The sequence below is a fragment of the Pelobates fuscus genome, chromosome 1 (genome assembly GCF_036172605.1).
Source record: "Pelobates fuscus isolate aPelFus1 chromosome 1, aPelFus1.pri, whole genome shotgun sequence".
Lineage (NCBI taxonomy): Eukaryota > Metazoa > Chordata > Amphibia > Anura > Pelobatidae > Pelobates > Pelobates fuscus.
The window spans coordinates 99,381,323-99,405,882 of record NC_086317.1 but is presented as its reverse complement, the minus strand read 5'-3'; the positions used below and the strand labels follow the sequence as shown (position 1 = coordinate 99,405,882).

The 24,560-nt window shown below is 43.1% G+C and overlaps 1 protein-coding gene across 1 annotated transcript in view; it reads right to left on the bottom strand.

Annotated features, from left to right (window-relative positions):
* The window catches only part of LOC134588260 (uncharacterized), a 643,152-nt gene that overhangs the window by 302,605 nt on the left and 315,987 nt on the right, over window positions 1-24,560 (bottom strand). Inside the window, exon 8 of the mRNA XM_063444259.1 lies at window positions 16,834-16,872. Within this exon, the coding sequence (XP_063300329.1) occupies window positions 16,834-16,872 (39 nt within the window). The remainder of the gene's footprint in view (window positions 1-16,833; window positions 16,873-24,560) is intronic.

Here is a 24,560-nt window from a genome sequence, read left to right as displayed (position 1 = left end):
ATATCCAGAGGCCTTACAGTCATACACTATCTAGAAGACTTCTTGTTGATCAAAGATAACATATATTTCACTAGAAGCCTCACGGCAGCTTAGTCTGGTTGACCACTTGGGCGTCCCAGTACCCCATAAGAAACAGAAGGCCCAGACACTATCATCACATTACATGGGCATACGACTTGAGTCGGCATCCATACACGCAAGTTACCACAAGACAAAAAAGGAACATTCTCAACTACATCAATCACTACCTCCTGCTTAGTACTTACAACTGCAAGGAACTACAATCCCTACCAGGTTCCTTAATTTTGCCATGCCAATCATACCACAAGACCACGCTTTTACATCCAGAGTACGTTACCCTTTTTTCCACACTTCCAACATAACGATCAGAGGATGTCCCTAGACACCCCAGCAACAGCAGACCTGCACATGGGGGGGAATTTCTTAACCACTTGGCATGGTTAAAGCATGTTCCTTCCAGGATTGTCTGACACTTCTCCAACCAGATGGTCAGACGCAGCGTCTACCACAGGTTTGGCAGCGATCTACCGGGAACTATTGCTTTGGAGCTGTTTGCCATGGCATCCAGGTTTGGAAATTTTTCCACCACCTCAGCCCCTTTGGGGGATTTACCCCATTGTAGCAGCTGCTGTGGCATGGGGTAAATCATGGTCAGGGTCATCAATCCGTTGTTATTCATACAACTAAGCACATGTCATATCATCAACAAACTCCACTACTCATCCATAAGGTCATGTTATTTCTGGGGAACTCACTTGGTTGGCCACTTATCACATTTCTTTTACTTTAATGTACCAGGCAGGGGTATACATCCCTGCTGACAATTGTCTCATTTATATTCCATGTTCATCATACGCTTCCTACAGCCGCCCATACAGTCACGGCCACTCTTTCGTTCCAGAGACAAAATCATGGATTAGACATACTCATGCAGCATAGCATGCACTATCCCACCTAGCACTTTCGGCCCATACTTGTAGTACGCATAACACAGCTTTTCACCTGGCCTAAAGAATCTCATTGTAACACGACAGTTCAACCTGTGTCATAACATTTCTCCTAGGTTTTGCTTCTTTTTGCCACCTTAAACTTAAACTATCTCACACACCATTCATTATATATTTTACAGGCATTCAACAACACAGGATAACCTATGGCCAAAACTACCATAACTTCATGCTATCATACCAGACAAGAATATACTCAGAGGTTTTCAGGAATCCATTCCCCCACGTTCCTCTCAGAGATTACCAATAGCCATCCAACTTTTCATCCTTATCGGACCTATTAGATCTACAACCATTCAATTATACTACCAAGTTGGCCATTACCAGCCATGCACATTGCCTTTTATGCCTTTCTCAGGCCAGAGAATCCACTACCATCACCACCACTCAGACAGATCATTGTCTTCAATGATCCCACGTACATAAACACATATATCACTACCTATTAGCTCTACCACATTCCGAAACGAGTCAACACGCACCAACAGTAGAGATAACATACTATCCTACCCACAACAAATGGTGTCAACTTTCGGTCCTAGATTCCTACCTTCAAAATCCTTCCAGGAATTAAATACTGTAATGCATTTAAGGAAATGTCTGGTTAATTTGTATATATTTGTTGACTGTATTAAATCTTTGATTATTCATTTTTGCCCTCTTTATTTACAGGCCTACCGTATCGTCGGTCTCGGCACACCACAACCGACTTGCTCCCTTTATACTATCCTACGCTTATGCTGGATCCTTACTCCATATACGGCTATTTGCCCGTTACACAATATATATATATATATATATATATATATATATATATATATATATATATATATATATATATATATATATATATATATTGAGGAAACGTTTGGAAATTATTTTTTCACAATAAGTGAAATTTATTTTACATGCCCAATTATGGACTGATTACAACATACATTTAGCTAAACTCAGACTTGAAAAATGTGCTTGTGTGCTGATTTTTTTCTCAAGTAATCCTTTGAGCGAGTTGTTATTTATGTTTATTACTGAAGAGCACAGTAAACTGTTCTAGCTTTCTTTGAGGGGGAGAAATATATAGACGGCTTTCTTGAAGCCACAGCAGTTTGATAAAGCTACAGCATACAGATCTTGCAGTGTCAGATAAGTTTTCAGTCTCGGTTTATGTCTGTTTGCAATTTTTCTACTCATGCATAAAAATCAAGAGCGTTACTCCATTTGTCACTGGGTAAAAAAAAAAAAAAAGGTAAAAACACTAGTTTAAAGGGAACTGAAATCAGTTTTATGTAATTTAAAGAGCGCAAAGCTGCCATCTTCAGGCTGACTTAAACTGTCACTTTCTCCCACTGATTGCTATCGCATCGCGTTGAATCACTTTAATAACAATTGTATGACCATTATAACGAGATTAGACCTATAGGGATTATGATGCACAAAGCAACTGCTCTCTTAAAGACTAACCACAATCAGAATAAAAGATTGCTAAGAGTATATTAGCAACGAGGCTATATACATTAGAGATTTAATTCAGAATCAGTCGGAATGCCTACAGTGTGCCTATTTGTAAACAAAGTCTACAAGCAAATGTTAGCAATATTGAATGAGTAACTCATCAGTAATGCAACCATATTCTGGAATCATTGCACATATCGAAGGACTGTTTTTTAACCAGTCTGATCAGTCTGTGCCTTCACCGATTCATCTAACCATGGATATATATATATATATACCACAACAACAGAGCAAGCCCCCACCAGATCAAATTTGTCTTTTATTTTAATTTTGTCTCAGCTACCTTACTACACGGTCGCCAACCTATGACCATACAGGGTTCTATTTCGTTATTGAGGTAGGTGGCTTAGTTCAGAACCACTCAGTGAGGCTCATTATTAGAGTTGCCACTATAAATCACATCATTACATCGTATTAGCCGGAGATAGGCCTCCTGTCTGCATATCCAATTGCACAGTTCATCATTACTCCACAGTTAAAATTACCAGTCAGACAGCATCAGGCATAGCATCACCAAACGAGCGACAAATTAGACAGTCATCCAATTACCATTAATGCCATTAATTTTCTGCGCTTACATGAGAGGTTGTCGGTAATCCTTTCACAAGGTCCGCTTTTAATTCAACCTGAGTCTTATATATGTTATCTATCCAACTTTAAGAACTAGAACCCTTTAAAGACCAAAGACAGGACAATCATGTAAGATATAAAAGGATATGATTAACCTCTGACCCTTAAACAATTATTAAATTAGTAACATGTAGGGGGTAGCATTCAAGACGGGTTTATACAATCGTTTAAACCAGGTTCATAGACAACCACTGTATCACTTTTATGTAGAGATTATAAGTGAGCACAGTCTACCCTTAATAGTTGAAGTCAAACAGTAATGCTCCCTCTGCACTCTCTGAATTTTACACCAGTTATTTGGCTAAAATTATGAGAGTTGTAGTTTACCTTTAAAGTGGCTCTGTCACTTTTCAGGATTTGCAATTAAATCAATCCGTTTTTTTATTCCTCTATTTCTCCTTCTTTTTATGTTTTTGTGTTCACTTTTTTTATTTTTTTAAGGCTAGCGTGAACTTTGGCACTGGGTGGAGCTTAAAGGGACACTGTAGTCACTATAACTATTTCATTTCATTACATTGGTTATAGTGCCTGGAGTCCCCTGGCACGGTCATCCATTCAGAGATAAACCATGTTTGTCACGCAGTCTGGCCCCTTCTGGAGGTGTGGCTAAGGTAGAGATTACACACATCCTTGTAGTCATACCCAGGCATACCATTGGTTGGAGCTCTGATAGGCTCTCAGTCAATCACAGCTGCCCATTGCTACTACTTCTACATTAGCCAAAGCAGCAGAGAGTGGATGGCTGGTGGGGACTCATTTAGCATTAAAACATAAAAATATGAAAAACTGTTTAATTCTGCAGGGGGTGTGGGCATCCAAGCAATGGACTAGACGTGCTTCTGTGGAGCTCCGCTTGAGCCCAGAGACTTTATTCATAAAATGCCGCTAAACATAGCCGAAGGAGCCTTTCCACTGCCTCACCCCACCAGAGACACTTTGGGGTGCAAACACCGCAAATCTCACAGAACAGAAGCCCCTAAACAGAGAGATATACAGCTCTCGTTTGAGTAGTCTATGCCACCCACGCCTCCCAAGATGGCACCCGCGACAAGCCACATGGACAACACCTCAGAGGAATCATTGGAAGATGATGAGGAGGTACCTACCTCTCCCAGACAAGGCGAATTGCACCAGGCAGCAGAGTCCGATAACGACTCGCCCCCTGCAACAAAAGGGGACATTAAGCAACAAAAGGAGACATTAAACAGATGCTCCTGGAGATGCACCAAATCTCGAAGTCCGACCTCCAGGAGATACAACGCGAAGTGGGGGCAATGAAGACACAGCTCCAAGAGGTGGAAGAGCGAGACAAGGCGATAGAGACAAGGCTGCAAACTACAGAAACCACTGTGGCGGGGGTTGCGATGCAGGTACAGAGACTGAACCGCACGGTGGCAGCCCTAGAATCCCGAAACAGACGCCGCAACATACACTTAAGGGGAATCCCCGAAGTGGTACAGGGGGAAGAGCTCCTACCCTACACCCAACAGCTAATTGCAACCATAGGCTTAAAGGGGAGACCAGACCCCAGCATGATAACTACCACGTTCTGAGTCAGAAAAGCAAGCACAACCCCAGAGGCAGCCCCAATGGACTCTATTATGGTTACCAGAGACATTGCCTTGTGATCGGCTATCATGGCCCGCACTTAGGGAGCAGGGAAATGTGAGGTTTAAAGGTGCCACCATCACTTTCTTCAGGACATCCCATTGCCGCGCTTATGGAAAAATTAAAACTGATGCCGGTCGCCAAGAGCTTAAGAGACCACACAATGCGGTACCACTGGGGTGCAGATGGAGCCCTGATTGTGACAGCTGGCGACCTGATTACCACCCTCACGTCCAACAAAGACCCGGAATTGTTCAGCATTCTGGGCCGGTGAAACCCACCGATTGAAGCGGGATCGAGCAGTTGCAGCAGATAGACGGTGCAGGAAAGCTCAGAAGACGGAAAATCGGGGACCAGGCACAAGATTACCAAACTGGGAGTTCGAAGACTCCGAATAAACCATGCCGAGTAGGGCACCTACCACACACACAAGTAGCAACGGCCCGGCCCGGACCCTACGGCATCCCAGACTCTCAACCTAAAGCTGCCACCCGTGACAGCTTGCCTGTACCTTTGCTCGCCAAGCATACATGCCCACACACAGAGGTCAGTGCCCCTTGCCTTAGATAGAGGTGACAACATGCGTCAGGAGTGCTATTGTAAGTGTTGTGCTGTGTGTGACTAAGATGTGACAACATACACAGAGCCATAACCCAGAGACGACAAATGTGATAAAATATGTTGTTATACGTTGCTGCATTATTTTACGTTATATCTTTTCAATTACCATACCCTGACATGAATGTCTGCTATTATGCCAGAAATTCAATAAAATACAAATTAAAAATAAGACAAAAAAACAAACAAAAAACACTTTCATTTTCAATGAAATGACGGTAGTAGAGGACCCCAGACACCATAACTTGTTTAATGTAGTGCAGTGCCTACAATGTCCCTTTAAGCAAACTTCCATTTTATTTCCTACACTGATTTACTCACAATCCATTAGTAAAAAGAACCCCACAGAAGGGCAAACTGCAAACATTATGGACAGAGGAGAACAAAATGGAGGCGCCCAGATACTGAGATCCGGCACAAGGCAGAAACAATAATAAATATAAATAAATGCAAGTGGCAAGAGGGGCGTATAATCATTAAAATACAAGAGGCATAAGAAAAGTTAAACTAAAAGTAAAAAAAACACGACAACACCCTTTTAAGGTTCTCTACACATGTGAGAATGCAGTTCTGGTTTTGTTATCTAATTTACATCCAGAATGGCACAGTGAGATGTATTGAAAGGCTGCCCTTGATGGTTTTGTTGACTTGGTATCAGCTGGCAGCTATGTAAATGTTTTTACAGCGGACGGAAAGATTGAGGAACATGACTTGCCTGATGCTTGCTTTTAACATGTCGGATAGCTTAGAACAGCTTGAACATGTACAAGCATTTTAATCTTTCATCACAGTGTGAAAATCAGCACTGCCTGAAGCTGTTTATTTAACCTGAGGCCATCCGTTACACCTCTAAAACTGAAAAAAAACCACAAGAACTTACAAGACAAAACTACTGATCCCATTTTTGCCAAGAAAACACACAGCTTTGTTTATTTATAAGCAATTATAAAATCAAACTGGCTGACTTCACCTTTGCTTTGGATGACAGTGGATTAGCTTAGTTTATATATATATATATTTATTTATTGGGGGCCGGTAACATAAAAGCCAGGTAATAACTTATTAATGGAAAAAGTCGGTAGTGGTGTGCAGAAACCGACATAAGGGTAGGCCTGTAATAAAAGAGGGTCCCCCTGGTAAAAAGAAATTTAAAGAAGGGTGAGGTGGGTGCGATGAACGGCATGGCAAAGGTAGGCAGGAGGTGTGGACTTTTATACTGTGAACGCTAACTCCTCCTACGAATATAGGCCTTGGCCTTTAAAGGGATACTATAGTCACCACATCAGCTGCAACTTATTGTATTTGTTCTAGTGAGAAGAATCATTCCCTTAAGACTTTTTGCTGTAAACACTGTATTTTCTGAGAAAATGCAGTGTTTACATTACAGTCTAGTGATAACTCCACTGGCCACTCCTAAGATGGCTGCTAAAGTTGCTTCCTTGGGCAGTACTGCAAAGTAAGCAGCACTGCCATTCAGTGTCTCCACCCTCTGCATACAGACACTAAACTTACCTCATAGAAATGCATTGATTCAATTCATCTCTATGAGGAGATGCTGATTGGCCAGGGCTGTGTTTGACTTGTGCTTGGTCTGCCCGATCTGCCTCCTTGACAGTCTCAGCCAATCCTATGGGGAAGCATTGTGATTGGCTCAGACCACCACTTCTGATGATGTCAGCAGACAGAGACAGTTCAAGGGCACAGGTAGCAGCTTCAGACTTGAATACAAGTAAGATTTTACTATATGTAGGGATGCAAACACACTTTATTGCTAAAGTATTACAATACAAGACTCTTAGACACTTTTCTTAATTCCATTTTTGGTTTTTATTGTTTACAGCAGATTTACAACGACCTAACTTTTTAATGATATTTACAGGAGTATTGGTACTGGATACAGCTGTAGCCGCGCCCATTCTAAATGAGTGGCTGAAGTATGAGGCTGGATTAAGACCTAACCTAATGCATAGAGTTCTGACATAGAACATGGATTTGGCAGTGGTGAGGGGACCACCTTGTAGTGGGAGTAGTGGCTTTGCTCCTCTTCCTGTGTTGTATTTCAAAGCAGCAGTATGCAGCAGACACATTCTCCAAGAAATCCATGTATAAAGTGGAATTATGAGGCACAAATGTGGGTCTTTGTTGAGCTCATTTGCATATGCCTACCCAGAATCCCTTGCAGTAGTGAAAGCACTGTTAAAGTGAGATTTCTGTGGTAAAAGCAAGTCTTATGGCTTGACTGGTGTGTGTATTTAGCAATGTGTGTATATATATATATATATATATATATATATATATGTATATACACATACATATACCGTATATACTTGAGTATAAGCCGACCCGAATATAAGCCGAGGCCCCTAATTTTACCCCAAAAAACTGGGAAAACGTATTGACTCGAGTATAAGACTAGGGTGGGAAATGCAGCAGCTACTGGTAAATTTCTCAATAAAATTAGATCCTAAAAAAAATTATATTAATTGAATATTTATTTACAGTGTGTGTATATGAGTGCAGTGTGTGCGTGTGAGTGCAGTGCGTGTGTATGAATGCAGTGTGTGTGTGTGTGTGTTGCAAAGCCTTGGTGGGGGTGGGCATTTTTATTAATTTTTTATTTATTATTTTAATATATATTTTTTTTAATTATTTATTATTATTTTTTTTTTTATTATAATTATTATTATTATTTATATTTGTATACATTTTTTCGTCCCCCCTCCCATGGAAGGGAGGGGGGTTCTCACTCCCTGGTGGTCCAGTGGATGGGCACTGTGTAGGAGGGGGCTGGCAGAGCTCTTACTTAACTCTCCTGCAGCTCCTGTCAGCTCCCTTCTCCTCCGCTCCGGTCGTGCAGCTCCCTCTGCCAGCTCACACTGTAAATCTCGCGAGAGCCGCACTATTAGCCTGCGGCTCTCGCGAGACTTACACTGGGAGCTGACAGAGGTGCTGAACGGACCGGCGCGGAGGAGAAGGGAGCTGACAGGAGCTGCAGGAAAGGTAAGTAAACTCTCTGCAGCCCCCACAGCCCCCTGTCTGTATTATGGCAATGCAAATTGCCATAATACAGACACTGACTCGAGTATAAGTCGAGTTGGGGTTTTTCAGCACATAGAATGTGCTGAAAAACTCGGCTTATACTCGAGTATATACGGTGTGTGTATATATATATATATATATATATATATATATATACACATATATATATATATATATATATATATATATATATATATATATATGCACCAACATACTCCGTATATTATTACTGGAACCTCAGAAGATACTTCATTAAACTGAGACATCATAACAGTTCTCAGAGTAAAAGAAGACAAAATGCAGTTTACAGTTTTGAAAGTTTTTCACTTTCAAGGTTAATTCAGCTGACTTTGGGATTTTTTGTTCAGTTTGATTATTTTAGCATTAAATATAAAATTCACTTTGAATTCCTGACAATTCGCAATTTAATGAATAACCCATGTGACTGTTACTTTAAAGGACCACTCTAGTGCCAGGAAAGCATACTCGTTTTCCTGGCACTAGAGTGCCCTGAGGGTGCCCCCACCCTCAGGGACCCCCTCCCGCCCGGCTCTGGAAAGGGGAAAGGGCTAAAAACTTACCTTTTTCCAGCGCTGGGCGGAGAGATCTCCTCCTGCTCTCCTCCTCCGATCCTCCTCTTCTCCTCCCCGTCGGCTGAATGCGCACGCGCGGCAAGAGCTGCGCGCGCATTCAGCCGGTCACATAGGAAAGCATTCACAATGCTTTCCTATGGACGCTGGCGTGCTCTCACTGTGAAAATCACAGTGAGAAGCACGCAAGCGCCTCTAGCGGCTGTCAATGAGACAGCCACTAGAGGACATAGGGGGAAGGCTTAACCCATTCATAAACATAGCAGTTTCTCTGAAACTGCTATGTTTCTGAAAAAATGGGTTAACCCTAGAAGGACCTGGCACCCAGACCACTTCATTAAGCTGAAGTGGTCTGGGTGCCTAGAGTGGTCCTTTAATGATATCTTAAATCGATTTACTGCAAGCAAACACACGTGCAGAATAAGTCTTGGGAACCGCACATTAACCATCCTTTTTCATCATGTCTGTTGGCATGGTTTATGACCAAATAGGCACTGCTGTAGCTGAACCTCGTCTAGGACCCCTCTTGATATTGACAAGCTCTATGTTTTAAATGATTGAGGCTTGCCTTGACACCCTAGATCAGTGATGGCACATCAGATGTTTCTGAATATCTATAATGAATAGATTTATGTGAAGTCTGGCAGAGCATCATGGGAAATGTAGTTAAATATCATATAGGGTTACACGATTAGTCATCACTGACTTGTTAAAGATGTGAATGCTTTCATACTCTTCTTGGTGGCAGGTGATGTGCTCTGTGTGTGTATTGTTCCCAGGACATTAGTACAGGTATGTCCTTGGGAGGAAAATGCAAAAGGCATTCTAAAATAAATATTCCTTCTTCAATCCTTGCAGACAGAAATAGAAAATAAGAACACCAAATATTTGCCAGGAGATCATCACTCATATCTTCAGCTTAACAAATAATACAACAGGCTCGAGAATAAAAATGTAAACCTTAATGAATTATGTAAGCTTTCTAAACTCATGCAAACAACAGAGCACTGTTAGTCTGAAACCAGCTTGAGTCAGCATTTGCTGGGTGCATGGAAATAAAACTAATCTTACACCTTGGAGACGCAGACTTGCCCTCGTATCGCGCTCCGTCAATTACTCCGCACACCATGTCTATCACCCACAGGAAGCACAAGACAATCCAGTCTTAGCATCCACCTGGAAATTAGTGAGAAAGCTTCTTGGGCTTCACAAGATGTACTCCTTTTCTACGCAACCCGCAGTTTTTCCTCGACTCGGGGCCAGCCACCTACCAAAACAGCAGCCATCTGACAGTCCAATACACCAGCAGCTAAAGACAGAAAAAGGTCACTGGGAATGGTCCTTTACTTTTATTTTTAAATACATGTAGAGGGACACAAGTACCATAACCATTGAAGTTCAATGCAGTAGTTATGGTGCCAGAAGTGCCCTAGTACTCACCTAGTGTTGTTAAACCATTTTAGAATAGCTTGACAACGTACCTAGGCCCTGTTGGATGCTTGCTCTAATAAGCTAAGCAGCACAATGCAAGACTGCGTTCCATTGGCTGAGAACATCAGTTGAGTGCTTTAAGCCAGTGAGCACAGTAATGTAAAATGGTTTCACAGATTACTATGGGAGGGTGCCAGGACTAACATTCTGAGGAATGACTGGTTCTCCGCAGTGCCTCCCACCAACCCTCCACTTTAGAGCATGAGGAGGGCACTGCCGTGTAATAAATGAAGAGTAAGATGAATGAGATCAAATTAGCCTCGCTCTCTCTTAAGAGACAGCTAGTTTCATCTCACCCATCTTATTCAAATTGTGAATCAAAAGACTGTAAAAATCCAATTTGAATTAAAAGTTTTAGGGGAAAGTAAGGGTTACTTACCTGAGGCTGTCCCTTGCAGCCACCGCCATGATCATCCGGTGGATCCTCTTCAGTTCCTGAGAAACAACACTGATGTGTATGAAGGATCCCACAAAAGCTTCCTTAGGTAATGAATTTTTCCTCATTCTCATTGCCATCACTAGTGGCGGCTAGAGGAAATTACAAAACTCAACGGCGGTCACTCTGTCTTTTTTCAAGAGTAGGAAAAATACCCGAGTAAAAGGTTTTTAAACAGGAGGCAGAACAAATTTAATACAGTGGTATTGTGCATTCCATGCAGGACACCTGTATACTTGGCAAAGAAAACTCATGTTGACATCACTGCTTGGTGTGCAGTGGCCTGGGAGTGCAGGCTAAGGTACGTTTTATTTACCTAAAGCTGTCCCTTGAGGCCGCAACCATCTCCTTCTCTAACTTTCTTATGAATTGGGAGCTACTGATTGGATTAGAGTGTCAGCTGACCAGTCTAAGCCAATTAACAAAACCGCTCCCTGGCAGAACCCCGTGCTTTTCTCAAACTGAACTGGAGAAACCAGCTTCCGCTGGGGATAAGAGGGATATACGGTGCTGGAGTGTAATCTTTGGGGTTAACCCATCACGGAGGGTTTAATCAGGCAAGAAAGCTAGTGGGATTCCTGGCCACCATAACAACTTCAATTTGATGAAGTTGTTATGGTACCCATACAGCTCCTTTAACAACAAAGTTACAAAATACATATCATTGTAGCAGAGATGGAAGATTTCCCTCACTTGGATCAATTTTTTAAAACAAAAATATTTAGACTGTAATGTTGAAGGTGGAGCCCTTAAAAGTTAGCTTTTTCTTTTCTTCCCAGCACAAAACTGATTTTGTATAATTGTGATCTGAAGATACAATGGTCAATGCAGCATACATCCAGTTATGTTAGCTAGTTACATGAATAAAGAAATGAATAAAAATCACTGACAGTTAAGACATGCTATCAAAAATATTTTTTTTACAAAAAAGACAAATCACTTGAATTTGATAACCTTTTAGGAGCATGCAATTGTTTCAAAAGCAAGATAAAGCCCAAAGTGATATGCGTCTTGCTGAGGAGACAATTTAATTTCTGTAATGCAACGCCGTCACGCATTATGAAAAGAGTTGAGATTTAGAAACATCAGATTTTGAAAAATCCCTCAGGATTTGACGGGAATTTAATAGCTGCCATTGACGCGGCTGAATTGTTTGAATCCGATTTATGTAAAGTAGGGATTTGAGGCCCCGGGCAAAATCAAATACAGCCAACTAAGACAACAGAAAGTTTATTCCAAATGTTACTTGGGGAATTCTTCAAGAAGTTCTGCTCTATCTGTCTAAGAAACGGAGTTGGCATTACAGCTGTTAATATATATATATTACATTACAAATGGCAGGCCGTTCTTGCCTGTAAAGATCACTCCAAGCAGTCTCCATGACACACAAAAACATCCCTCTTAATTATTATTTGTAATGTAATTTGTAAGCAATAAATATATCGGTATTTAAAGGAACACTATAGGGTCAGGAACACAAACATGCCCCCCTAAATATAGCAAAATCTTACCTTTATTCCAGTCTGCTACTTTTGCCCCAGATCTGCCTGCTTGGCTGACATCATCAGAAGTGTTATTCAATACAATCACAATGCTTTCCCATAGGAAAGCATTGGATTGGTTGAGACTGTCAAGGAGGCAGTACAAGCCAACAAAGCCCTGACCAATCAGCATCTCCTCATATAGATGCATTGAATCAATGCATCTGTATGAGGAAAGTTCAGTGTCTACATGCAGAGGGTGGAGACACTGGCTGGCAGTACTGCACAGTGTGCTGCACTGCCCCAGGAAGCACCTATTGTAGCCATCTGAGGAATGGCCAGTAGAGTTATCACTAGACTGTAAAGTAAACACTGCCTTTTTTCCTGAAAAGACCGTATTTACTGTAAAAAGCCTGAAGGGAATGATTATACTCACCAGAACAAATACAATAAGCTGTAGTTTTTCTGGTTACTGTAGTGTCCCTTTAATATATGTGTGCATGTCTATATGTCCATGTATGGGATCTCTGTGTGTGTTTGTATGTGTGTGTGTGTATGTGTGTCTGTATGTATGTATATGTGTGTGTGTCTACATGTATGTGTGTCTGCATGTGTATCTGTTTGTCTGAATGTGTGTGGGGGGGGGGAGCAATTTTAGCACCAGGGCTGCGTGGTTTCTAGTTGCGCCTCTGCATGTAAACTGTTCTATGTATTAATTCATTCAGTCACTCACATAAAAATATTTATTACAACAAATTAAGTAAACCTGGGGTTCACTCAGACAATCTAATCCAGTACTATTCTGAGATGCTTTACCCTACACATTTTGTCATGTGGAGACTTATTCTGGGTCATATTGCAAAAATGGAAAAGGAACCGCACTCAATTCACTTAAGCCAGGGTGCTTAGCTGAACCAGCACAAGCCTAGAAGATAAAAATACCAGTATTAGAAAAAGGGCCCAGGCACTCCAATGTCTTCAGGCACCTTTATTAGAACAAGTTGAACACTGCAGCATTTCGACTCCCAATGAAGTATTTGTCAAATGTTCTAATAAAGAGAATAGAAACATTGCTCTATGTATGTCCCTGTGTGTGCGTGTTTTTGGCCCCTGCAGGGCACCTTTCCTACCTTCTTCTATGTTGTGCCAGTTTTGGGCAATGTGGTGGCAATATGAGAAATGGCACTCCATGCATTACTGTCCTTTAAAGGCACAAAATGTCACCCTGTATTAGTGGAAGTGGGAGATCCATGCTGGTACAAGGGTGATTCAAGAATTCCCGAGGCTTAGCTCTCTCAACTGAGAATACATTTTTTTTTTAGATAATTTTCTTTTGTTTAGCAAAAGTACGGTATTTGTGTACAAATTCTCATTAGAAACGTGTGGATGTTTTTTCCACCATGCTTTTATATGTTATTTATATTACATGGTTCATACATAATGATAGGATATCAGAAAAAAACAATCTGAAATATATATATGGGCACATCAAATGAGAAAGGTGAAAATTAAAGTTGAAAACCACATATAACAAAAAAAAAACCCACCACAAATGTAAAATTCACTTAGAACAATTTTCACTTTAGTAAATAAGCCATGATGGGAACACTAAAAAGTCCTGGTCGTTGCTGGTTAAGTGTTACATTTATATTGAACAAAGCATTCAAATATTTCACACAAAAACAAATCAGACACTACATGCAAAAATCAACATTGACCTTTAATGAACTTACCCATATAACATGAGATAACTTATGTATATCTTAAAAGGCACAAGTCTATAATTGATCACCTCCACCAAATGCTATTAGTTTACATCCAATACAAATATTTATACAAAAAGTTTTGAAAAAGATATTGAACTCCAACTGTCATAATCCATCCTTGGATTTAGCAGCAGACGGTCTTCACTGCAAATCTAATAATTATTCAATTATACACTTACATAACAAAATATATTTACCGATTATTCCCTATTCATTGCAACTTTACTCTTTTCCTGCATCTTTATTACCCCTTCGCTGTACCAAATGCACACCAAATATTGATTTAATCACATAGAACATTACACTACAGCACATTCTCCAGGTTAAATCTGAACCAATCTACTCCGATCTATTAACATGCATGAGCTAATATCATTACATATTGCATCAAACAAATTCTGCAGTTTAGATCACTGGCAAGTTACATTTTGCTTGAAAAGGTAACTTGTATAGATCAGAATTTAGAGAGTAATCCCAGATAACATATCCTGTCCATTTGACATTTTTCATTTTAATTAGACATAATTGTGGTGGTCTGCCAGAATATCACTGCCACGGATGCCCTTTTTCCAATACACCACACGAATAACTCCAAAGGCACAAATATCACAGCTGTTCCATAACCCCCCACACATGAGCCAAGGTTTAATGCTGGGAGAAGACTGGTTTATTGGGAGCCACATAATGTACAAGCCCCAACACAGGGTTTCTCACACAGAAAATGCAAGGAAATCCCTCCCATGATCCACTGTGCCTGAGAGATAATTATTGGAATACACATCGCTAATTACATTATCTCTCAGGACAGAAAAATCTAACATTTATTAACCACCCCAAAAGTACCGCCAAAATACATGGAAACCTCACAAAAGTAACGGATAGCCTGGATCTGGGCGAACGATATATCTACAAATCACCCAGAGCCATTCGGTAGTTTTGGATCGCCATCACGGGGAAGTTCTGACCTGTGTGCCACGAGGTTGAGGCCCAAAATAGTTCCAGGGAAATTGTAGCAAGAGCTGGTCTCAGTTCGTGGGGTTTTGTACGAAAACCACATAAGGTAGAGGAAAGCTGGTTCGTGTAGAATGCTCCCTGTGTTCAGTATTCTGTAACTCCCGAATGCCGTTCGTCTAGGTGAATTGGAACTGGAACAAACTGCCGTAGGTCCCTGGTGACTGGTGTTCCAGGCACTCGACAACCACGTCCCACTGCCAGCGTTCGGGAGGCAAGATGGCCGCCATCCATAGTCCCAGCTACGTGCGTTCGCATGTACGAAATGGCTGCCGCCCAGTGGAGCATTCTATTAATTATTTTCTTTGCAGTTTTCGTGAAAGATACATAATGTTGCACGTTCTAATGGGTCTCTGGGGCGGTCTCGGTTCAGGAACCGAACAAATTCGATGAAATAAACAAAAGCACGAATCCAAACAGCCGAAAGTAGTTAAAGTGATGGGGTATTCCTTCACTATAATAAATCAGTTCCACCTTGCAAAATTCTATTCCTAATGCAGACTTCATAACTGTTGACCAATCTGTTCTATTCCCTTTACATATAAGATTATTTGAGTGTCTACTCCAATTAATTGATTTTCTAGCCTCTCACTCTCTGCTGGATGCTACACAGCCAGGATCCACAGCCCTTCTTTCTACTGAGTTTCTGATGACCAAAGCACTTAATGTTCTGAATACTATTAACTATAGTATTAACTGTTAGATTAAAGGGTCAATGTGTTTGAGAATGATTTGTCACTGACAAAAAGTTGACACCAGCAAACTGGTAGAATTATAGCTAAAGCAATTTTTACAAATCATTCAGGTTATAAGCCTCTCTCAGAGCTGGGACTGGGCGCATGGTACTTCCTCTCCATCAATACTGCAATAATGAAAAGTTGCTATGGTGCTTATAGTGACCTGTTAATATTGTGTTCTCATATAAAACTGAACTTCAAGGAATACTATAGGCACCCAGATACTTCATTTTAAAGAAGTGGTCTGCCATGTGCCCCCAGTTTAACCCTGCTGCTGAAAACATTGGTGTTCTGCAGGAACAGCAATTTTTTCTTTGCAGGGTTAATCTGCTTCTATTTTGCTACACATGCACATTAGTTTCCAGTGGGAAGCCATTGGATTGGCTGAGATCATCAATCTAGATGACCTCAGCCAAAGATGCAGCGCTTCACGGAGTCCATTATTTTAGAGGCCGAGGTTGAAAAAAGTCTATTTTTAGAAATTTGCTCACAACCGCTAAACATTTTATTGTTCAAGATTCAAGAGAATGTTATTACTTTGGAAGCTTTTGTCCCCAACTTTTTTGGAGATTATGCCCAAAGCTGAAGACAAGTTAATTGATATATAAGTTATCCTGATTACTCAGGCTCATGTTTCTCCTTCCCCTCTCCCGTGTTTTCTTACAGCTATGTTTCATTTGTCACTGGATTTCTGCTAGACTAGAGTAAACAGTGTTTTTTTATTTGAAATTAAACATTTTGCTCCTCACTTGTGGAGACAAAAACGAAATAAATGATCTGGATCATTATGAAGGAACATCAAATATGTGCTTGAGCTCGGTTTGTCTCTGTTAGTAATTGTATTATGTACCATACATCCCTGCATCAAGAATTCAAGGGTACTTACATGACAAATCTCCAGGCCACGTGGTCATCTGTGATCCAGCTGAAAAAAAATAAATTATGTACGGATCAGGAAAACTAGAGGTTAGAAAGAAAGTATTGAAAGCTTTGGAAATGTGGTTCATTTTAATTACTAATTATTTAACACAAAAAATACAGAACCCTTTACAACTGTTCCTGCAGCTCTGCTATTAAGCATAGGAGGCTGACTAGACCACAGGGGAAACTGGCCAAGACTCCTGGTACTTATCTCCCCTCACCAGCTCACCTAAGCTTCAAAAGGCACATTATGAGTGATGTAACTCAAATCTAACTTTGAGGTTACTCTTCAGAATAATCACTTACAATTTATTCAAACTATAATTTTATAATATTGGACCGGGACCTATTGGGTTGTGTTAAATTATTGAGGACTTCTAAGCTTTTCCAAAATAGGCTGCACAACCAAATCAAAGAAAGTTCTTGTGAACTTAACTGGATACACTTTTGTTCTTTTGTCTCCCTTTCTATTTGTTTCATGGCATTTCCATGCTCTTTATTACCTTAGGCAAGTGCCGATATACAGTCCTTTCTATAAGCGTATTACATTTTCCATTAACTGTGGCATCAAACTCGGCAGCTGGGGCACTTTAGTGTTATATTTTTGTTTGCGCAAATAAAGATTTAAAAATAAACATTTTGTTCAGTAAAATTAAAACTCTGAAAGGATCTATAGGACTACCATCCACATACCCGTTTTATTACTTACAAGGTATGTTCTATAAACCCACCCAATTTTATACTTGATGAATTATTGCACCTTATTCTGTATAATCCGATTCCCTTGAGTTTATGTTCATCCTCACTCCCATTTTAATCTTTAGACCTAGAGCCCCTAGAAATTCCTGGTTAAAAGGACAGGGATACTGTACCCAGACCACTACCTTAGATGAAGTCGTCTGGGTGACTATATTGTTCCAATAATGTTGGACAACGCAAAAACATTACTTCGGCATTGCCAAATACCAATTTGTTTAAATGCCTCCATAAATCGCTCGTATTTTGTTTGTTTATTGTTGCTACAGTTCCACTGAATATATTGGCTCTTTCTTAATATAACAAAAATATTAAATGCCCCTTTATCATCTGATTTATCCAGATGCATGGACAACATGGTGAATGGTCACATAATTTTGAAGCAAACATTATAAATAAATATGTTTAACCCATTAAATCTCTATACTAGGCCTTCAGGGAGGCTCTGTCAACCAATGGCAATGAATTTTAATTTCAGTCTGAATTAAATAGGGAAGCAAAAGGCAGGTCATGCATGGAAAATCCAACTTGTCTCCAAGCACAGAAATTAACATCCATGAAAGACATAACCGTCTTCAAAAAACAGTGTTAATGTGCATACACCCATGGGCTCCAGTGTCTTTTGTGCAAGATCTCAAAATATTTTGGCATCAGAAAACTAATAAACTAGCCTTTGAAGATGTTAAAGCGACATTCCAAAGATGTTGTGTGTGTGGGTAGTACTTCTGCTCATCACATCTGACCATGGGATGTAAAAACACAGTGGATTTAAAGGGTTAAGGGCATGACTACTGTTTGCAAAGGCACGACAACAACAGAAGCAGCTGCTGTAAAATTAGATAAGATGAAAAACAATTGTCACGGATCGTGTTTGGTTCTTGCTGCCTTTGAGCGTTTCTGTTCACTTTGCTGCCTCGCAAGGCATTTTTAACAAACAGAATTTTTTTTGACGAATGCTTAAAACATTTTCATGGCTGTACGACAGAGTTAAGCAATCTTATAAAGGGAATAGAGGTCATATTACATAAAGCTGTAATATGGGGGGCGGGGCCTGAGCATGAAACTGAGAGGATGCTAACCTCTGGAGCTCCTGCACCACGCATCGAATAAATCATATTTTCACACTCTAAACGGCGACCAATCGTGACACAAAAGCCACCAAACAAGAGGTGACACTAAGCGGATCGTAATGACACCACTCAAGCGACGAGACGAGCACCAGCCACCTGACAGGTAACAGAGGCCTACCCACATGGTGGGCGAGAGGGAGACGGCCGCTCACCCGCCGCCAAACCGGCTACCTCCACATGCACGGACCCCCGTTTCCCCCCCCTAGACCGGTGGGGGATATCCCGGTCCACCAGCCCATGCAGAGCGCTCACCTTAAGGACACTCCGGGGCGCAGCCCCGATCGGCGGATGCCACGAGGCCCAACTAACATGGCCGACAGCACTGCTCGAGGTCTGGCGCTGCAGAACCAACAGCATCAAACTCGCTCACCTCTGGCGCCAACGGATGCGGTGGATGCCGCCTTCAAGTTCTTCTGGGCGAAATGGGAGGCTCTGATAATGCGGGAGACACGGAAACAACACGAGAGGGAGTCGCAAAAGCCCCGACCGGGCAAGACGACCCCCAACATCGCAGCAACCAACCGCACAAGCCCCCCAGGACAGATATCCAGCAGGAGCAAGGTGGTGACACAGCAACCCCACGGGCAAACAACCGTTAGACGCTGCCGCTGGAGATTGCCGCCACAAACCAGTCAAAGAGCCCTGAACCTCTCCCCACATGGGAAGAGGGGAGATGCTCTGCACCCACAGAAAGGCAAGGAAAAGCTGACCCGATCTAACACCTATCATATGAGATTGACAAAAGCAAACACATGCCTACCTACAGACCCAAGGTACCAGAGCAACCCATTGAAGCGACGCTTACAAAACAGACGATCCAGCATGCACCAGCAAACACTAACCAAACTACATCGGTCGCCTGGCGGGCCACTGGCAGCCCTGCATGAACTGTATCCACATGGACGCTTGCAACCCAGTCGGGGAATAGGCTGACGGACTACTCGACTGTATGGGTATGCCAGGCTTACTGCCAGGACAGATTACTCCTCCATTGCCAGTGCTGAATGGCTTAATTGCCCAGTTCTCTTTGCCACCGGTTGACGTTTAAATGTTTTACTAGATCAAGCCTGCTATGTCTTTTTTGCCATCATTTACTCTCACCTTCTTCTCATGCTAACTTAGCTTTATATAAAGGCTCCCATGCCAGACATCGCTATAATTAGCCTGTATCCCATAAATGCTGACCCAGCGCAGATTCACACTCACGATGAGCCTTAAACTATACCTAACCTGTGATATTGTAGATTAGACCTGTCGATAGTATATACAAGGCAGATTTCCCATTTAGGCACAATTAAGACCAACTGTGATACTGCATATAGCATAACATGTAACATGCTTCAGCTATCTCGCCTTAACGACCCAAAACGACAGAAACAAATATTGATGACTCTTGGTATATTAACTCCTTAAAAATGTGCATGTAAGACAGCTCACATGATAATTACTATGTCTCCCTTAACGTGTTTTAACCTATGTCTAACAACATATTGGCACCAACACATTCCACAAGCATGTAGGCTTAGCTGTTAAAATGTTTCTTATAAACGGAGCAGCGGACTAGACCTGTAACGTGGGCCACTAGCTACCACTCTCAGTTGCCAATTGACTAACCATACAGATAAGTGTGTCAATAACTACTATGTCTTTTTTTTTTTTTTTCTCTATGCTAGTTATTTTAGCTAAATCTCAATCTGTTGGAATAACTGTTTAGTTAAGCATGCAAATTATACAAAAAATGTGCGAATTCTCACGCCACTGTTTAATCTATGTGAATCCTGAGATACGCTGTTGTGGCACTTGTTGATATGTCTGTAACCCCCCCCCCCGCACAACAAAAATAAAGAATTTAAATAAAGCTCTAATATATTGTAGAGTATGTAAATGCTCTGATGGATTAGTGCTGGTATCACTGTATAGCTTTTCCTATTTACTAAGATTCAACAAACACATTTCATAGCACATCTCGTCCTTAACCCCTTCAAGGGACACTATAGGCACCCAGACCACAATAGTTCATTGAAGTGGTTTAGAAACCAATCATTGCAGTTATTTAGAAACGGCAATAATTAACTTGCAGCGTTAACTTCACATCTAGTGGCTGTCTACCATATACAATTTTGTATTCCTAGCCTATAGTTTCCCTTAACCCCTTAGTGACCCTACCATTTTTTTATTTTCTTACCGTTAAGGACCAGGGCTATTTTTACATTTCTCCGGTGTTTGTGTTTAGCTGTAATTTTCCTCTTACTCATTTACTGTACCCACACATATTATATACCGTTTTTCTCGCCATTAAATGGTCTTTCTAAACATACCATTATTTTCATCATATCATATAATTTACTACAATCAAAATTATAAAATATGATGAAATTTAAAAAACACACTTTTTCTAACTTTGACCCCCAAAATCTGTTATACATCTACAACCGCCAAAACACACCCATGCTAAATAGTTTCTAAATTTTGTCCTGAGTTTAGAAATACCTAATGTTAACATGTTGTAGATTTTTTTTTTTTTGCAAGTTATAGGCTATATATATATTGTATTCAATATGGGGTATGTCCAGTCTTTTTTAGTAGCCACTTAGTCACAAACACTGGCCAAAGTTAGCATTTATATTTGTTTGTGTGTTAAAAATGCAAATAACGGGGGCATGGCCGACCGGACATGGAGTAAGCCGCACGCTTGTGAGGCTCTGCAAACCCGGCTCACAAAGCACAGTACTCACAGCCCTCCTGCAGCCAAAAATGGGGAAAACGAGGCGCCAGATGACTCCTGGACCCGCAGGGACTACCTCCCCGAAACGACAAGCCGGACCTATGGACGGATACCTGTCCACCCCTGATGGCTTCAAATCCATGCGGCCGGCGGACAAGATGGCGCCGGACTCGCCGGGCGCCAGCAGCACAGCTGAATCCACGGCGGGATTTCTGCAAACAGACTCCCTGGCACAAATCTCGGCGGAACTAACAGCCATAGCATCCAACATGCTGACTAAGGCTGACAAGGCAGCCATGGTGAGAGAAATGCGCACAGCAATCAGGGAGGAGATTCAAGAGGTGCAGAGAGATGTCACTGCCCTGGAGCAGCGAGTAACAGAGTTGGAGGCAGACTGCCTACAGGCCTCCCAACACTCCCAGGCAGCGGATAACGCCACCTCCAGACAGGGCACGGTCCTTCTGGACTTGAGAAGACAGGTTGAGGACCTGGATAACCGCAGACGTCGAAACAACATACGCGTCAGGGGCCTGACTGAACAGGTAGGAGAAGATCTCGTGGCCATACTGTCCAGGCTCTTCACACAAATACTGGGGGATGACGCTCCAGACACTTACCACATCGAAAGAGCCCATAGAGCCCTCCGACCCCCGAGGAATGACGGTCTGCCTAGAGACATTAAATGCTGCCTGCTATCCTTCCACCTGAAAGAGACTATTATGCGAGCAGCCAGACCGCAGACCATTACCTTCATGGACTCGCAGGTATCTCTATTTCAAGACCTCTCACCCCTGACGCTGGAAGCGCGTCGTGCTTAGAAGCCGCTTACTACAAGACAGAAGGATCCCATACAAGTGGGGCCACCCGTTTAGCCTGCAGGCACGTAAAGACAACGCCTGGCGCACGCTAAGATGGCCAAACGATGTTCCCGGGTTCCTGCGAGCCCTGGACCTACCGGCAGTGGCAGTCCCTAACTGGATACTGATGGGGCCACCACAACATCCCGCTGACCCCAGTATCGGTAGGAATCGGCCCCTGAGGAGAGGGGGTCCGGACGCTTCGGAAGAATGACTCCTCGCCACACCCAGATCGGCCCACCCCGAGGACTGTGGGGCCCCCACCTTGCGGAGGGCCAGCCTACCCCGGCGTTCCGCCCGACCCGGCACTGACGCCCTGGACCCCGCAGCGGAGCCACCAGCAGGGGTATGTAAGTAACATTGCAAACACACCTGCACTCCCAGCCCACACTCCCCCCGGAACCCCCAGCACGGCCGCTGCACGAGGTAGCCCCCCTTCAGCCCAAACCCATCTGTATCGGGCTCTAGTCTACAACGAGACTCGGTCAACATAGACCCTAAACCCAAGACTCACATTGCTAACACAACGCAACCAGCGGGAGGGAGAGGTTTGTTTGGGCGGGGGCCCCGGGCATATCTTTACTCTGGAACCGCCCTGCGGTGATGTGGGGGGATGTATTCCCCGGGGATTTCCAACAGCCCACGGACATGAGACAATGCTGTCACCGGAGATCTGGACTCATGCTGGCACTGACCTGGCTATACCCAGGGACTCTCAAGCTTGGTCGAACCCCGGTACACCCCGGCCACACACCCCGGAAAGGCCCTCTCTGGGCCCAGAGTTGTTACCACGAGTAGCGGGGAAGGGAGGGGCGGGAAAAGGGCAATGGAAGGAGGGCAGACCCCAGACAGATGTGGGGACAGGGACCACTAGAGAAAGAGACCGACAGTGAGCCCCAGTGCAGCCCATGACAGCGAAATCCCCTCCCCCGGACGCTCCGACCCATGCCATGCAGACCCCCCTGCAAAGCCATCTGACTACCCCACATCACGCCTGGGGACCGCACTAGACAGGGGAGGCTGATACCAGCAGGTTCAAGACAGGGAACACTCCGCACCGACAGGGGAGACGTGGGAAGGCCGCATGGGAGGAACTAGAGGGACCACCATGGATATTACAGACACAAGATTGGGACCCCCTCCGCCCCAGACAGCCGGCATTGCCCGAAACACCACACCCCTGCCTGACAGCCCCCCACCTCAACCGCACCCCAACTGCACAGCAGACTAGCCCGGGAACCCGGGAGGGAGGACTAGGGACTAGGGACTGGAGTTAGGTGGACACCCGCGGGGGGAGGCACGACTACCGGGAGACCCTCCCACTTGCCCTCAGAATGTGGCTGATCTGTTTACAGTTGCTGATTTACTCTGTTTTATTCTCCGGTTTAATTGCAATTTCTGTTACATTATAACTCGCAAAAATGTTTAAGTTGAATATTGTTCATATGACTAGCTTTATTGTATTATGTACACGCAGTCCACAATTGGACCAACCACACACTTGGCTCCCCCACCAGGCTCAGGAGCTCTTAGCTGCTTAGTTGAGCCGGTCACAGGCAGTAGCCTCAAGACCACTAACCCCTTACACTCTACCCGGTCACTGCGACCCCGCGCAGCAGACCCGAACTGTATATTAGATCGGGCCCAGGGTTGCCCGCTGACCTCAGACAGGTAGCATAGACCCTGGTGCGCTAACCCGATCTTGGGTCATAGTTATCTAACACCACCCAACGTTTCCTTCCCTTCCAACCCACCCCGACACCAGTTGACTGATTTTAACTGACTGACACACCCTCCCTACCCCTGACCTCGCCCCCCCCATCTCCCTACTCTTCTTAACGGTTTCTAACTACTCCCCTACCACCTCTTTGCCTACTCATCCCCCCCTCCTTCCCCACACACACAGACCGCAGCAATGTCACAGGGATTCCAACCGGCCTCACTCAAGCTCTGGACCAATAGCTCCAGAGGCCTCAACATCCCTGAAAAGCGCAGTCAACTCCTGAAGACGTTATGGTCTCTCAGGGTGTCTGTAGCATTCCTACAAGAGACTCACTTTAAAGACGGGGGTGCCCCCACACTGAAGGACAGGCGATTCCCTCAGGGATTCTTTGCGAATCACCGGGACCCCAAGCGCTCAGGAGTTGCCATTCTCTTTGCGGGGACGGTGCCGTTTCAATGCACTGCCACTCAGGCTGACCCGCTAGGGAGGTTCCTTTTCGTG